Here is an 18,164-nt window from a genome sequence, read left to right as displayed (position 1 = left end):
CTGTATTCATGGGATTATACATAGATTATATATGAGATATTACTTGCAAAGCACTTGGCAAATAATAAATGATCCCTCTTACTGTTACTATTACCGTAAGACTGAGCTGTTTTACTTCCTTACTGAGCTTTCAAGTTATGTGGAGAAGGGCAATATATATTCCCATTAGGGTCATGATTTGAGCCATCATATAATGTCACAGTATAGCATTGTACTTTAAAGTTGGTTAATTTTCCTTTTTTGTTGTTGTTTCAAATATAATGAGATAGACGTAGAAAACACTTAATTAAATGCTCTTATTCTAACCTGATTTAAAAATACAATTCGGCTAGAAATTGTTATTTTATAACTCAGATATTTCTAATAAACATTAATTATATTTAAACAGTAATAATAATTATATAAAATGCCTTGATCGAATTAGTCAAGGAATTTCTAATATGCACAGACTGGTAAAATATTAGCAGTTGACCAGCTGAATTCTGTGTTCTTTTACTATTTATTAAATTCTGGTGCCGTAAACTTGAAAGGCTTTATTTATACCTCTTTAGTTTGATAAGAATTATAATTGGACAGAGCACTTTAAATTAAGTTCCCCCCAGCCAAATTTGGACAGTTTTATTGAAATTTTTATGAGTGTTTTATCAAAATTTTTTTCAGAATATTGTATTGAGAAAACAAATAAAATGCTTGTCTCTTATTCTTTATATCTAGTTGATTCTGCCTGCATTCCTTATTTATTTATCTTCTATTCTTATCTTCTGTGAGTAATAGGACACTTCTGTACTTTTGCTTGCTCTTTCTTGTGTAAATCATGGCTCTGATTTGTTCCACTTGCTGCATAATTTTTTTTTTGCTAAGTATTTTTATATGAGTGTTAAGTAATATTTAAATTCTTTTGTATCATATCTCATTTAAGCTGCAATCCATTCCAGTCTTGCCTGGCTCTTAAGGGTATTTTTGTTACTTCATACTTTCATAATTGAGTACTAAATGTTAATTTTATGGGGAAAGTGGCTTGGGATTTTTTTCTGCAGTTATTTGTATGGCCATTAAAGTTGATTTGTGTGATTGAAGCATGGAAGAGCAAATTATATTACTTATTTATTTAGCTGTGTTTAAATGCCTGTTGCTGCATGCTGTCAGACAGCTCGTAATAGCTTTTCCTTTTGGTACAATTTAAGATTGAATTCCATATATTCTTTTTATCCTAGAGTCAAGAATCGAAGGTTGGCTCTCAATACCAAATAGAGGAAATATCAAACGATATGGCTGGAAGAAACAGGTACCCATATGCCTCATTTTTTCTAATTGATATTTTGTTCTATATTTTACTTTTAAAGCATAGAACTTACATTAACTGCTCTATTATTAGCATTGATTTTAGATTAATACAATATAATCTAGACATAAATGGCAAATATTGTGCTTATCACTTTAAACCAAGTTAATGTTGCTCTTATACCTCTTCCCCCTTTTTTCTCATTTCAGTATGTTGTGGTGAGCAGCAAAAAAATTTTGTTCTATAACGATGAGCAAGATAAGGAGCAATCCAATCCATCTATGGTATTGGACATAGAGTAAGTTGCCTTTGGTTGAATTATAAGCCAGTTGAGTGTTAACTTATGATAGTTATTTTTAGATGTACAATTTAGTTTATATTTTGTTGTTTAAACAATGTTATCTACTTTTCTCTTTTTCTTAACAAATTTAAATAACCTTTTTTTTTTCTGCTGAGGAAGATTAGCCCTGAGCTAACATCTATTGCCAATCTTCCTCTGTTTTTCTTTTTACTTGTGGAAAATTAGCCCTGAGCTAACATCTGTGCCAGACTTCCTCCACTTTATGTGTGTGTCACTGCCACATTATGGCTGATAAGTGTGTAGGTCCGTGCATAGCATCTGAACCCATGAACCCAGGCTACTGAAGCGGAACACACCAAACTTAACCACTAACACCATGGGGCCAGCCCCAATAGTAACTTTATATTAAATCTTACTTTAGCAAAATGTGAGAGGGAAAATTTTGCACATCTGACTCATGTTTTCTAAAGACAAACTTTTGATATCAAGTGTTTATTGGTTTTAAATTCAGAGAGAATCTCAAAAAGTATGTGATTATGTGGTTATTGTTAAGAAGGAAAGGTAAATATATCTGTCCTTTTTTAATAATAAGTCAAAGAGGCCTGTAATAAGCTTAGGTTTTTCCCTTGTATTCATTCTAAAAGCATTTCTTAAGCACTACTGCCTGTGTTATCATAGGTGCTGTAGATTTGTGCAAAGATGAGTAAGACAGTTCCAAATTTAAGGAGTTTAAAGACTAGTAGTAGGAAAGGTAAAACATATGCAACAAAGTATGACTTCAAAGTGAAGTTTGGTGGGTGCTATTCAAGAGAAATATAAACTTAAAGTATTGCCATTCCTTTGGAATTAAACATTTGTGGAGCCAGTTATAGTTACAATGTAAAAAAGAATTGAGCAAGTACAGAGAGTACTGATATTTTATTTCCCAGTTTTTTTTTTAACTTTTTATTGAGATTATGATAGTTTACAACCTTGTGAAATTTCACTTGTACATTATTGTTTGTCAGTGGTGTTATAGGTGCACCACTTCACACTTTGTGCCAATTCCTCACACCCCCTTTCCCCTGGTAGCCACTAATCTGTTGTCTTTGTCTACATGTTTAAATTCCACATATGGGTGGAGTCATACAGAGCTTGTCTTTCTCTATCTGGCTTATTTCACTTAACATAATACCCTCAAGGTCCATCCATGTTGTTGTGAATAGGACAATTTTATCCTTTTTTATGGCTGAGTAGTAGTCCATTGTATATATACCATATCTTCTTTGTCCAATCATCAGTTGATGGGCACTTAGGTTGGTTCCACGTCTTGGCTATTGTAAATAATGCTGCAATGAACATAGGGGTGCATGGGACTTTTGGAATTGCTGATTTCAAGTTCTTTGGATAGATACCCAGTAGTGGGATAGCTGGCTCGTATGGTAGTTCTATTTTTAATTTTTTGAGGAATCTCCATACTGTTTTCCATAGTGGCTGCACACCAGTTTGCATTCCCACCAGCAGTGTATGAGAGTTCCTTTTTCTCCACAACCTCTCCAATATTTGTTACTTTTTGTTTTGGTTATTTTTGCCATTCTAAATGCTGTAAGGTGATACCTTAGTGTAGTTTTGATTTGCCTTTCCCTGATGGTCAGTGATGATGAACATCTTTTCATGTGCCTATTGGCCATCTGTATATCTTCTTTGGAGAAATGTCTGTTCATGTCCCCTGCCCATTTTTTGATCGAGTCATTTGATTTTTTGTTGTTGAGTTGTGTGAGTTCTTTATATATTATGGAGATTAACCCTTTGTTGGATATATGACTTGCACATATTTTTTCCCAATTGCTGGGTTGTTTTTTTGTTTCAATCCTGTTTTCCCTTGCCTTGAAGAAGCTCTTTAGTCTGATGAAGTCCAATTTGTTTATTTTTTCTTTTGTTTCCCTTGTCTGAGAAGACATGGTGTCTGAAAAGATCCTTTTAATACTGATGTCAAAGAGTGTACTGCCTATATTTTCTTCTAGAAGCCTTATTGTTTTAGGTCTTTGATCCATTTTGAGTTTATTTTTGTGAATGGTGAAAAAAGAATGGTCGATTTTCATTCTTTTACATGTGGCTGTCCAGTTTTCCCAGCACCATTTGTTCAAGTCTCTTGACTTTCTTTTCTCCACTGCATGCCCTCAGCTCCTTTGTCCAAGATTAGCTGTCGATAGATGTCTGGTTTTATTTCTAGGCTTTCAGTTATGTTCTATTGATCTGTGCACCTGTTTTTGTACCAGTACCATGCTGTTTTGATTACTGTAGCTTTGTAGTATGTTTTGAAGTCAGGGATTGTGATGCCTCCAGCTTTGTTCTTTTTCCTCAAGATTGCTTTAGCAATTCGGGGTCTTTTGTTGCCCCATATGAAGTTTAGGATTCTTTGTTCTATTTCTGTAAAGAATGTCATTAGGATTCTGATTGGGATTGCATTGAATCTGTACATTGCTTTAGGTAGTATGGACATTTTCACTATGTTTGTTCTTCCAATCCATGTGCATGGAATGTCTTTCCATCTATGTCGTCATCAACTTCTTTCAGGAAAGTCTTGTAGTTTTCGTTGTTTAGGTCTTTCACTTCCTTAGTTAAATTCACCCCAAGGTATTTTATTCTTTTTGTTGCAGTTGTGAATGGTATTGTATTCTTGAGTTCTTTTTCTGTTAGTTCGTTATTAGAGTATAGAAATGCTACTGATTTACGTAAGTTGATTTTATACCCTGCAACTTTGCTGTAGTTAGTGATTATTTCTAATCGTTTTCCAATGGATTCTTTGGGGTTTTCTATATATAAGATCATGTCATCTGCAAACAGCGAGAGTTTCACTTCTTCCCTCCCTATTTGGATTCCTTTTATTCCTTTCTCTCGCCTAATTGCTCTGGGCAAAACCTTCAGTACTATGTTGAATAGAGTGGTGATAGAGGGCACCCTTGTCTCATTCCTGTTCTCAGGGGCATGGTGCTCAGTTTTTGCCCAAAGAGTATGATGTTGGCTGTGGGTTTGTCATATGTGGCCTTTATTATGTTGAGGTAATTTCCTTCTATCCCCATTTGGTAGGAGTTTTTATCATGAATGGCTGTTGGATCTTGTCAGATGCTTTCTCTGCATCTATTGAGATGATCTTGTGGTTTTTATTCCTCAATTGGTTGATGTTGTGTATCACGTTGATTGATTTGCGGATGTTGAACCATCCCTGTGTCCCTGGTATGAATCCCACTTGATCGTGATGTATGATCCTTTTGATGTATTGCTGAATTCTGGTTGCCAAAATTTTGTTTAGAATTTTTGCATCTATGTTCATCAGTGATATTGGTCTGTAGTTTTTTTTTCATGCTGTGTTTGTCACGCTTTGGTATCCGCATGATGTTGGCCTCGTAGAATGTGTTAGGAAGTGTTGCATCTTCCCTAATTTTTTGGAATAGCTTCAGAAATATAGGTGTTAAATCCTCTGTGAAAGTTTGGTAGAATCCCCAGGAAACCCGTCTGGTCCTGGGGTTTTATTCTTTGGGGTGCTTTTGATTGCTGTTTCAATCTCTTTCCTTGTGATTCGTCTGTTCAGTTTCTCTGTTTCTTCTTGACTTAGCTTTGGGAGGTTGTAAGAATCTAAGAATTTATCCATTTCCTATAGGTTATCCATTTTGTTGGCATATAGTTTTTCATAGTATTCTCTTATAATCCATTCTATTTCTGTGGAGTCAGTTGTTATTTCTCCTCTTTTTCATTTCTGATTTTATTTGAGCTTTCTCTCTTTTTTTCCATTGTAAGTCTGCCTAGGAGTTTGTCAATTTTATTTATCTTCTCAAAGAACCAGTTCTTTGTTGCATTGATCTTTCTACTGCCTTTTTTGTTTCAATAGCAGTTATTTCTGCTCTGATCTTTATTATTTCTCTTCTTCTGCTGACTTTGGGCTTTGTTTGTTCTTTTTTTAATTTGGTTAGGTGTAATGTGACATTGCTTATTTGGGATTTTTCTTGTTTGTTAAGGTGTGCCTGTATTGTAATGATTTTCCCTCTTAATACAGCTTTTGCTGTATCCCATATGAGTTGGTATGGCATGTTATCATTTTCATTTGTCTCCAGATATTTTTTGATTTCGTCTATAATTTCTTCGGTGATCCATTGCTTGTTCAATAGCGTATTGTTTAGTCTCCACATCTTTGTCCCTTTCTCAGCTTTTTTCTTGTAATTAATTTCTAGCTTTATAGCATTATGATCGGAAAAGCTGCCTGTTGTTATTTCAGTTTTTTTAAATTTAGAGGGTTGCCGTGTTTCCCAACATATGGTCTACCCTTGAGAATGTTCCATGCACACTTGAGAAGAATGTGTATTCTGTTGTTTTTGGATGGAGTGTTCTATATATGTCCATTAAGTCCAACTATTTTAGCTTTTCGTTTAATTCCACTGGTTCCTTGTTGGTTTTCTGTCTGGGTGATCTGTCCAATGATGTGAGTGGTGTGTTGAGGTCCCCTACTATTGTTGTGTTATTATTAATGTCTTCTTTTAGGTTTCTTAATAGTTGGCTTATGAACTTTGGTGCTCCTGTGTTGGTTGCATAGATATTTATAAGCATTATTTCTTCTTGATGGAGTGTCCCTTTCGTCATTATGTATTGGCCCTCTTTGTCTCTCTTTACCTGCCTTATCTTGAAATCTACTTTGTCTGATATAATTATTACGAGACTTGCTTTCTTTTGTTTCCTATTACCTTGGAGTATCGCCTTCCACCCCTTCACTCTGAGCCTGTCTTTATCATTGAAGCTGAGATGTGTTTCCTGGAGGCAACAAATTGTTGGCTCTTGTTCTTTAATCCATCTTGCCACTCTGTGTCTTTTTATTGGAGAGTTCAATCCGTTTACATTGAGAGTGATTATTGATGCATGAGGGCTTAATGCTGACATTCTGTCGCTCGTTTTCTGATTTTCCTGCATTTCCTTTGTTTCTCGTCCTGTGTGCTTTGGTCTACCCATTGACTTCTGCAGTTTCTTATGCTGTGTTTCTTTGTTTTTTCCTTATTTATTTTTCGTGTCTCTGTTCTGCTTTTTAGTTTAGTGGCTACCCTGACGTTTGTATTCAGAATCTCCTGCATAACATGGTCCATTTTATGATCGTCTCTTATTTCCTTAGTCTAAACTGATTCAGTCCCTTTCCTCCTCCCCTCCTAAGTTATTCTCATATCTTATTCCAACTTGTGTTGTGAGTTTGTGGTTAAAGTGACAAGATTGTCTTTGTTTTTGGTGTTTTCCTTCCCTTTAGCCTAATGCTATAGTTGAATATTTGCTATCCTGTTCTGATTCTATCTGTTTGTCTCCTTACTCTGTGCTTTGTGACCCCTTTCTCCCTCTCTTTCTTTTTTCAGGTATGAGGGCCTTCTTGAGGATTTCTTTCTTTGGGGGGGGGGGGGGGGGGGGGTGTCTCGTGGCTACAAAGTCCCTTACCTTTTGTTTGTCTGGGAAAGATTTAATTTCTCCCTCATATCTGAAGGATATTTTTGCTGGATAGAGTATTCTTGGCTGAAGATTTTTATCTTTTAATGTTTTGAATATGTCATTCCATTCTCTCCTAGCTTGTAAGGTTTCTGCAGAGAAATCTGCTGAAAGTCTGATAGAGGTTCCTTTGTAGGTTATTTTCTTCTGCCTTGCTGCCCTGAGTATTCTTTCTTTGTCATTCATTTTTACCAGTTTTACTACTATATGCTTTGCAGTAGGTCTTTTTACATTGACAAATCTAGAAGATCTGAAAGCTTCTTCCACACACATTTCCCTTTCACTCCCTAGATCTGGGAAGTTCTCTACTATTATTTCTTTGAGCATGCTTTCTGCTCCATTCTCCTCTTCACCTTCAGGGATACCTATAGTTCTTAAGTTGCATTTTCCCATTGAGTTGGATATTTCTCAGAGACTTTCTTCATTTCTTTTTAGTCTTATTTCTCTCTCCTCCTCGTTCTGGAGCAATTCACCATGTCTATCTTCGATCATGCTGATTCGCTTCTCTATGGTGTCCACATGAGCATTCAGGGAATCCATATTTTGTTTTATCTCTTCCATTGTGTCTTTCATCTCTAGTATTTCTGATTGATTCTTCTTTATAGTTTCAGTCTCTTTTGTGAACTAGCTCCTGAACTCATTGAATTGTTTCTCTATATTCTCCTTTACCTCACTAAGTTTTTTGATGATAGCTATTCTGAATTCATTGTTGTTTAGTTTACTCATTTCTGAGTCCTCAGGACAGAATTCTGGGTATTTGTTTTCTCTCTGGTCTGGTGTTTTGATGAACTGCTTGATGCTGGAAGAACAGGTTTTTCCCATTGTGCTATTATTTGGTTGCAGTCACAGCCTATTGCCACTGGATGGGGGTCGAGAGCCTCATATTCTGAGCCCTCCACCTTCAGCCAAGATGGCACGGCACAGCATGGGTTGCGGGGGAGGCGCTTTGTCTTGGATGCTGTGCTCGGTTTCCTGATCAGCTCTTGCTATCATGTCTCCTGGCATCTTGGCTTGATGAGGTCACCCCACGCGAAAGCTTTCACCCTGTTATAGGGCTTTCCTCTAGGCTGCAAGGTCTCTAGGGAGTCCTGTGTGATCCTGCAGATGCACGAGCCCTCCCCCGCTCCTTCCCTGACGGAGCCTCCCTCGGCAGTGACCACAGTCTTTAGGAGAGGGAGTGAAGTTCTCTCTTATCCCGTTCCAGCTCCTCCGAGGGGGACTCCAGCCTCTCCACCCTCCATCATTTGGCTGCCGTTACTCTCCATGGATTCCTATGCTATTAGGATATTTTCTGTTGGAATATGATTGCTCCTTTTTGTTGTATGTTGGAGGGGAGAGGGTCCCAAGCAAGCTCACTCCTCCATGACGCCTACATCCCTCTCTCCTTTATTTCCCAATTTTTTAAAAAAGCATTAATTGTAATGATTTAAATAGTCACTTAAGTGTAATAATACATAAACACTAATATGAAAGGCAGCATCTTTTAACTAAGTTAAATACTTTTTAGATTGATGAGAGCTTGTTTTTGTTGTTTTGCCTTTTATTGAGATGTAATTGTCCTACAATAAAATTCATCCATCTTAAGTTTCTGTTCAATGACTTTTGAGAATTGTAAACACCCATGTAATCACCACCCAACACAAGATCAAGAACATTTCCCTGACCCATGAAACTCCCTTGTTCCCTTTCTCAGAAAAAAAAAAGAGATAATCTGAATAATTCTATCACTGAGATTAGTTTTGCCTAGTCAAGAACCTCATATGAATGGTATTATACAGTGTGTACTCTTCTGTGCCTGGCTTTTTTCGTTCAGCATAGTGTTTGTACGTATAAATCGTCTGTGCTTTTTATTGCTGAGTAATATTCCATTGAATGAATATATCTCAATTTGTTCATCCATTCTTCTGTTGATGGACATTTGAGTGGCCTCTGGTTTGGGGCTATTATAAATAAGAATACTATGAACATTCTTTTTGTGGATTTAAGTTTTTATTTCTTACGCGTAAATATCTAGGAGGGGAAACCTGGGTCACAGAGTAAATCTGTGTTTAAAAAATCTACCAGTTTTCAGAAATGCTTAGACTGTTTTATACTCCCTAGTAATATGACTTTCAGTTGCTCCACATCTTTACCAGCATTTTGTTTTGTCAGTCAAGTGTCTCTGAGTTTTTACCCATTTTTTAATTAGGTTGCTTTTTAAGATTGATTTGTAAAAGTTGCATATGTCTTCTGCTTATAAATCTTATCTCAGAAATATGTAGTACAAATCTTTCTCAATTTATGGCTTGCCTATTCATTTTTTTACAGTGTCTTTTAATGGGGACCAATTTATCAATTTTTTAAAAGAATTATTGGGACCGGCTGGTGGCGCAGTGGTTAAGTGCACACATTCCGCTTTTGCGGTCTGGGGTTCACCGGTTCAGATCCCGGATGCAGACATGGCACCGCTTGGCACACCATGCTGTGGTAGGCATCCCACATGTGGAGTGGAGGAGGATGGGCATGGATGTTGGCTCAGGGCCAGTCTTCCTCAGCCAAAGGAGGAGGATTGGCAGCAGTTGGCTCAGGGCTAATCTTCCTCAAGAAAAAAAAAAAAGGAAAGAAGAAAAGGATTATTGCCTTTTGTAGTCTGTCGAAAAAGTTTTTGCCTGCCCAAAAGCTTGTTGAAGGTATTCTCTGTTTTCTTCTAGGGACTTTATTTTTTTAGGTCTTACAATTAAGTTATGGTTGATCTCAAATTTATTTTTGTGTTTGGTAAGAGGCAGCAGTTGAGGTTATTTTTTTATTTTCCCTGTCAATTTCTGGTTGTTCCAACACTATTTATTTTTGTATATTGATCTTAAATCCACTAATCTTGCTATTCACTTACTAGTTTCATGGGGTTTTTTGGGTGGATTCTACAAGGCTTTTCTACATATATAATCATGTCATCTCCAAATGATGACAATTTTACTTCTTTTCTTCCAATCTGTATGCCTTTATCACATGTGTAGATTTGTATCCACCACCACAGTCAAAATACAGAACAGTTCCAGGGCCGGCCCAGTGGCCCAGCTGCTACTTTTGTGCACTCCACTTCGGCAGCCCAGGGTTCGCTGGTTCAGATCCCGGGTGTGGACCTACCCATGCTCATCAAGCCATGCTGTGGCAGGCATCCCACATATAAAGTAGAGGAAGATGGGCATGGTTGTTATCTCAGGGTCAGTCTTCCTCAGCAAAAAGAGGAGGATTGGTGGCAGATGTTAGCTCAGGGCTAATCTTCCTCAAAAAAAAAAAAAAAAAAAATTCCATCACAGGGATCCCTCATGCTATCTTTTTACAGCTACAGGAAATGCCCTTTCTCCACCCTTCCCTAATTCTTGGTAACCACTAATCTGTTCTTCATCTCTTTAATTTTGTCATTTCAAGGTTATTAGATAAATGGAATTAAATAATATGTAACCTTGGGGATCAGCTTTTTTCACTCAGTGTAATTCCTCTGAGATCCATCCAACTTGTAGTTTGTTTCTTTTATTTGTTGAGTAGTATTGTAAGGTGTGGATGTACCACAGTTTATTTAACCATTCATTCGGGTTGTTTGCAGTTTGCCGCTATCATGAGTAAAGCTGCTATGTACGAGTTTTTGTATAGATAGAAATTTTCATTTCTCTGGAATAAAGGCCCAGGAGTGTAACTGCTGGGTCATATGGTAAGCATATGTTTAGTTTTTTGTAAGAAACTGCCACAGTGTTTTCCAGAGTGGCTCTGCAATTTTTATTTCTGCCATAATTATATGAGTGATCTACTTTCTCTGCATCTTCACCAGCAATTGGTGTTATTACTATTTTTATTTCTAAAATTCTGATAAATGTATATTGATACTGTGATTTTAATTTTTCATTTAATGACTAATGATGTTGAACATGTTTTCAGATGCTTATTTGCCACCTGTGTGTCTTCTTCAGTGATATATCTGTTTATGTCTTTTGCTGTAAACAAGTTTTTATAATGTCCTATATCATATTTTCATTTTAGTAAATTGTTTCACGTTCGACCTGTAACACAAGGAGATGTGTACAGAGCTGAAACTGAAGAAATTCCTAAAATATTCCAGGTAAAAATCTGAAATTATAATTTCAGAAGATCTTTTACCTAAGTATTAAGTGTCTTTTGTGAAGTCAGTGTAAATACACCAATGCTTTTATGCATTTAAAGTTTGTATGTACAGACTAAGATGTTTTTTTTCTTCCTTGTACCATTCCTGAATGTAGATACTATATGCAAATGAAGGTGAATGTAGAAAAGATGTAGATATGGAACCAGTACAACAAGCTGAAAAAACTAATTTTCAAAATCACAAAGGCCACGAGTTCATTCCTACACTCTACCACTTTCCCGCCAACTGTGAGGCCTGTGCCAAACCTCTCTGGCATGTTTTTAAGCCACCCCCTGCCCTAGAATGTCGAAGATGCCATGTTAAGTGCCACAGAGATCACTTAGATAAGAAAGAGGACTTAATTTCTCCATGTAAAGGTAAGGGTGACAATTATTTTTACATCTTATAACAAATTAGAGAATTAAGTCCCGATGAAATAACTTCTTCAAGTGTAACGTTTTTCTATATGGAGCAACATGTAACTGTCATTTCACAGTTACAGGTTTAGCTTTGAACATAATGTTTTCCAAGAGAATTACCCCCTTGTAAAAAAAAAAAAAGTTCACCCCTGAGAAACTATTCTAAATTGTCGAGAATAGCTGTAGATAAGTTCCACTATATTCCCCCTTGAGTTTTTATCTCCTGCTTATTTTCTGTCTGGTTTTCACTTACGTGGACTGGCATGCTGTATCATAGACAAAATGCCTCTAGTTTACCAGAGGCAGCTTGAGGCAAAGAATACAGGCTACAGCTATTTTAAGATAAGAAATTTGTGTTCTAAAAATATATTTATCTGTTTTACTTCTGCATTTTTTTTGTATTCTGATTTTACTTTAATTTTCTTATTAGTTTATGACTAATGTTTTCTTTTTAAATTTTCAGCCATAATTAGATTAAGGAGAGAGGGATATTGTCCAAGCTTAATTAGGCATAATAAATCTTTAAGACTTTTAAGAACTTATAAAATTATGCATTCAGTAGGGCTTCAGTAGATATTATATGACTTTAATTGTACTCTTTTCTTCTTAACATAGTAAGTTATGATGTAACATCAGCAAGAGATATGCTGCTGTTAGCATGTTCTCAGGATGAACAAAAAAAATGGGTAACTCATTTAGTAAAGAAGATCCCTAAGAATCCACCATCTGGTTTTGTTCGTGCATCCCCTCGAACGCTTTCTACAAGATCCACTGCAAATCAATCTTTCCGGAAAGTGGTCAAAAATACGTCAGGAAAAGCTAGGTAAGGATTGATATGTTAACCTTTTTAACAATGTGAACGTGATTGGATAATACCTATTAAAACCAGAATCTAATTGTTCTTTTCCCCATGGAGGGCATCATTTGTAGCTAGGTATTTATATATGACTTGAAATGACTTTACAAATTAGTTTAACTGATTCCTGTTAGAAGTTAAGATTTATAAATGTCATATTTATTTAGTTCCATGTCAAATTTTAATGTCATTGGTTGGTATACATGGCACATATTTAGCTCTTAATGTTTTGAACAACTTGTGGTTTACACCTTTTTTAATGTAAATAGATTCATAGAAAACTTTGCTCATCTTTTGTTTTTAACTATGTTGGCATAGATTTTTTTTAATCAAAAATTATTTGGTTTTATCAGTTATTTATTAGTGTTACAATAAACTTCCCAGTGAAATACCCTTTTTTTTCTTCTTTTTTTTCTTTTTTGGTTTAACTGGTTTTGATAGAAGTTTTTCAAGAATATATCCTATAATAAATAATTACAAGACATAAACCCTTTCTTGAAGAGAGGTTATGATATCATTAAATTCTCATTTTACACATGGATAAATGAGTCTCAAAGGAATTAAGCACCTTACACAAGATCACACAGACGGGCTAGTGGCATTAGTCAGTATTGGAACCCATTTTCATCCAATTCTAAACCCTATGTTTTTCCTCCTGAAGCAAATACCATCTTTTCTAGAGCATACTCCCATATTGAGGGGTATTTGAATCTAGAAGCTGAGACCTAAAACTGATTTCCCTCTCTGCTGATGTCACCCAGGTCTTCCAAGCAGGCCTAGAAACATCTTTAACACATCCTATTTCTTCACGCTCTGTTATCAGTAACCAAGTCTGACTCTTTGAAATTACTTACATCCATTCCACCTTCTGTATTCTTCAGCCACCATGCTACTCCAGGGTATTATTGCCTCACTCCCAACTTTTTTCTGTAGAATCCTATATCAGCCCTTTCTTGTGTAGAATAAAAGATAGCTCTAACATTATTTAGGGGCCAGCTCACTGGCGTAGTGGTTAAGTTCACGCACTCTGCTTCAGTGGCCCAGGGTTCGCAAGTTCAGATCCCGAGTACAGACTGAGCACCACTCGTCAAGCTATGCTGTGGCGGTATCCCACATAAAATAGAGAAGATTGCCACAGATGTTAGTTCAGTGACGATCTTCCTTAAGCAGAAAGAGGCACATTGGCAACAGCTGTTAGCTCAGGACCAATCTTCCTTACCAAAATAAATAAATAAAAATAAAATAATTTTTCTTTTTACAAAACTATAATCTAAAGGATTTGAAATAGAGTAGAAGCAAAATGAAGATATTAAGTGTATTTTTCCTTTTTCCTATTTTCCAAACTTTGTGTATTAATTATTAATTATAAAAATAATGTATATTCATCTTTTCTCCCAATTTTTGTTTCCTCTATTTTTAAACTGAATACATTTATTAAATTACAATTTTTTCTTTTATTTCTGCCAACAGTTAACCACGTGACCTAGTGCCTTGTGGAGTCGTGTGGGATGCTACCTGATAAACCAGGCTTCTTTAACCATGCAGAGCAGACAGGCTGTTTCTTTGACACAAATATCACAGGCTTCAGGGTTAAGATTGCTGTTATTCTGTCCTTGCTTTGGCACAAAAGTACACTGAGGGTTTTTTTTTATTGCGGGTTTGCCTACAGGTAGATTTAGATTAATTATTACTATGTAATGCGAGTACAATTGGGGGAAAGCTTAGCTAGATGTATTTTTTTAAAAAGGTGCTGCCTTTTTGAATTTCTAAGAAAGTGCCTGTCAATCATGATAGAACACAGTTTTCCTCACATGAGTGAGAGGAAGGGACTTTCACTTTCAGTGGAATGGCCGTCACTATCAAGACCAGCTCATGGAAGGAGTAAAGAAAATATCTCAAAATGAGACAACTAAAAATTTTTTAATGACTTCAGTTTTTGTGCTCTTGCAAGACTATACAAAACTATTTTAGGAAAGCAGTGACATCACTTGACATCAGTGCCCTCACTGTAGAATTTAAAAGCCTTACTGTTGATTGCCCGTGGTGGACTTGTTGGAGAATAAATATCTTACATTATGCTTTACAAAATACTGTATGTGTTTCAGCAAGTTTGTAGATTGGGGAAGGGGAGAAGGCAAAAAAAAAAAAAATTTACATTTAATCTATGCATTTTTGCCAAGCCATATTGAGTTATTTTACTACTAAAGACATTAGGAACTAACTGTACAAAAGAACCAAGTTTAAAAGCGTTTTGTGGGGTACATCATTTCTGTAATTGTATAATGTATTTCTTTGTGGTTTTAAGTGATAAAGACATTAAGTTAACAAACATATAAGAAATGTATGCACTGTTTGAAATGTAAATTATTCTTAGAACACTTTCAGTGGGAGCTGCATTGCCCTTTTAGTGCCTTAATTTGAGAGAATTATTTTACTGCCATGACTAAATATAGAAATTTCAAAAAACATATTTTCAAAAAATTATGTGTGTCAGTGGGTTTTTCATTGATAATTGGTTTAATTTAAAGTATTTAGAGGTTTTTTGGACTTTCATAAATTGAGTACAATCTTTGCATCAAGCTACCTGCTAAAAATAATGAATGACTTTATAAAACTCTGAAAAATATGTAGAAAGTTGCACCAGTATAAAAGAAAATTATGGCAATACATCTATGATGTTTTCCAGTTAACATAGGAATTACCAGATAAATACTGTTGCACTCTTGTCCATTAACAAGAGTTATCCATGTGGGCAGTATGATTTATTGTTTATTTTTTAACCAAATACCTCCTCAGTAATTTATAATGGCTTTGCAGTAATGTGTATCAAATAAGAAGCACTGGAAAACTGATTCGTCTCTAGGATGATAATGCATGTTTCAAGTGGTATTGAAAGCCGCACTGATGGATATGTAATAATAAACATATCTGTTATTAATATGCTAATGACTCTGTGCTCATTTAATGAGAAATAAAAGTAATTTATGGATGGATACCTTTAATAATGACTATGGTGTTTTCTCATGGCTGAAATGAATAGAAACCATGCTATAAATTAGTCCCTGACTGTATACAAATGTAAATTGTGTGACTAGATTAAAGTGAATTTTTAAAAGATAAAACCTGGTTTTGGCTGTAAAACAAGTGTGGTTATAGTCAAAATGAAAGGTTGGATGATGTCTGCTGGGAAACAATTCTCATGAATCTCTTGTGTTTCTCACATCTTGTGAGCAAAGGCTCTGACAGCTTTTGCTCTGGATGTCTTTTCCAAGGAGATGTGCATAGTGAACTTCCTTGAAAAATATTGTCTTCCTTGAGAGGAAGGCAGGTTTGTTTACTGTTCAGTATAATAAAGATAGTGTCTCCCTCCAGGGCAAAGCTTGGGGAGATTTGATTGAACTCAAAAGAGTCAAGTACCCTCAGTTTGGGGTTCCTTGGCTGTGATGCAAACCCACTGTGTGCTCAGCACCCACCTGAGTCACTCTGCATCGCCCCCTTGGGACTTGGGGGGCAAGGAGAACTGAAACAGACATGAAGCTCACTCTCCTTGCTGTACTGTTAGTAGAAAGTCACTTGGCTGTAATCCAGGAGTCTCATGTCTGTGGCCAGGATCCATGAAACTGGCAGGCTAAGTTGGCAGGCTGGCTTACAGGTAGGGTAAAACCTCAGACCCTTCACAGTTCTGGACAGTGTCCCTACCACCTTCTCCGAACCATCACCATTCCCTAATGTATTAAGGTCTAATGAATTGATGTATTAAGGTCCAGTAAAGTGCAGAGAACAGAGTTAATTCTAAATCGCTTAAGCGAGAGAGGACTTTTTTTAAACAAAATGTTAACCTGAGCACAGAATTGTTGAGAACTGACAGAGCCTTGAGGAATGACTCCAAAAGCCATACTGCAGAACCAGTTAAACCAAGAGAGCCGCTTCTCTTTCAAGTTCAGGAAACCACTCAATCCCGAAGTATACCAATCTGGTGAGGATCAGGAGAGTGCTGTGATGAGGAAGCCACGCTACTGCTGGTTCTCTACAATATTTTGCCATCCCGCTACAGTCCATACCATGTTAGATGCTCTGTACCATTCCTGCTGGCATTTATGAACCTCATGTCTGGACACTGGGATCTCTGTCAACACTGCCTCAGAAAAATCACTTTCATGACACCCTTTATCTCACTTCTGCCTTCTATGGCTGCATCTGTTTGGCCAAAACTAAATAGCATCCAGAAGGCTAGCTGCAAGAAGGTCTGAGAAATGTAACATTTTAGCTTTCTATCCACTTTATTACAGGAAGACACACTAGGTGTGGAGTGGAGTGGAGGTTCAGCATTAAGCCTGCCCATCCACCACTCCTGCAAGCCTGAGCTGAGACCTGGGACTCTGGGCTGGAAAGAAAACAACCTCTGTCATTATTCACAGGCTCAAAGCAATTGTAGATCACTTGTCATTTTGAGGTTTCAGCTTAAACAAAATAACCTATTCATCCTTCCTTTAAAGTGAAGAAATATCAGGAAGTGAAATGAGAATTTAAACATGGCAATCAAATTACTTGATAAAATACATTCTTATTTTCTTTTCGTATCACTAGAAATTTTTTAATAACCAAATTCGGTAAGCACATAAATTAGTTTGTTGGTTCTTACTGGCTTGCTAGTTTGAGTTTCCAGTTTTTATTTTTCAGTATTTTAACACTTTTACAATTCTTTCTGCTCAAGAATAAAACACAACTACTAGCAGCTATTAGGATGAATAAAGACAATGTCTTCAAAGAAAGTAGTTAATTATAAATGGCAATAATATGCTATGTCTACTACACTTGCTTTTTTACTCTATAGTATCATATAATAAAAATTCTTAACTTTATAGAAGTCTAATTTATTGACTTTTCCTTTGTAGTTCTGCTTTTTGTGTTCTATTTAAGAAATCTCTGCCTGTTCCCCAGGGTCGTGAAGACAATTCTCCTTTGTTAGCCTCTTGAAGCTTTATTGTTTTAACTTTCACATTTGGTTCTACAGTCCATCTGGAATTCATTTTTGTGTATGTGTGAAATAGGGGTCCAGGGTATTTGTTTCTTGTTTTTTCTCCATATGGATATCTAACTGATCCTGCAGTACTTATGAAAAGACTATCTGTTCCTGCGTCATGAAACAGGTAACCAACCCATTGGTATATTTTTCTATCCTTGTCAATATCAGAGCTTTAATTACTGTAGCTGTATGATAGGATTTTATGTCTGTAGTGCAAGTCCTCCAACTTTTTAGTTCTTCCAGATTGACTTGGCTATTCTTGGCCCTTTGCATTCCCATATAAATTTTAAAAACATGTTAATTTCCACCACCTCCCTCCCCCCCAAAAAAGACCCTGCTGGATTTTGATTGGCACTGCATTCAACCTATAGATCAATTTGGGGAGAATTAACATCTTTACACTTTTGTCTTCCAATCTATGAACGTGATAAGCCACTGTACAGAAATAAAACTGATGTATTTGCAAATGCCATAACTGTGTATATAGAAGTCTGAAAGCTTCTACAGAAAAAGTGTGGGAATTAAGTGAATTTTCAAAGGTCATTGGATACAAGATCAATGTACAAAAATAAATTGTTTTTCTCTATACTAGTGACAATTAGAAAGTGAAAAATTTTTAATATTATCATTTGCAGTAAACAAAATCCACTGA

At 36.1% G+C, this 18,164-nt stretch overlaps 1 protein-coding gene across 2 annotated transcripts in view; it reads left to right on the top strand.

Annotated features, from left to right (window-relative positions):
* The window catches only part of ROCK1 (Rho associated coiled-coil containing protein kinase 1), a 159,174-nt gene extending 143,748 nt beyond the window's left edge, over positions 1 to 15,426 (top strand). For both annotated transcript variants that reach the window (XM_046671545.1, XM_046671544.1), the window contains exons 28-33: positions 1,215 to 1,285; positions 1,492 to 1,580; positions 11,091 to 11,169; positions 11,327 to 11,588; positions 12,246 to 12,453; positions 13,957 to 15,426. In XM_046671545.1, the coding sequence (XP_046527501.1) occupies positions 1,215 to 1,285; positions 1,492 to 1,580; positions 11,091 to 11,169; positions 11,327 to 11,588; positions 12,246 to 12,453; positions 13,957 to 13,960 (713 nt within the window). In that variant the 3' untranslated portion in view covers positions 13,961 to 15,426. The remainder of the gene's footprint in view (positions 1 to 1,214; positions 1,286 to 1,491; positions 1,581 to 11,090; positions 11,170 to 11,326; positions 11,589 to 12,245; positions 12,454 to 13,956) is intronic.
* Positions 15,427 to 18,164: the final 2,738 nt, after the last annotated feature.

Source organism: Equus quagga, chromosome 9 (genome assembly GCF_021613505.1).
Source record: "Equus quagga isolate Etosha38 chromosome 9, UCLA_HA_Equagga_1.0, whole genome shotgun sequence".
In the NCBI taxonomy this organism is placed as follows: domain Eukaryota; kingdom Metazoa; phylum Chordata; class Mammalia; order Perissodactyla; family Equidae; genus Equus; species Equus quagga.
Note: the sequence above shows the minus strand (reverse complement) of the source record. Positions and strands in the feature narration are given on the sequence as shown.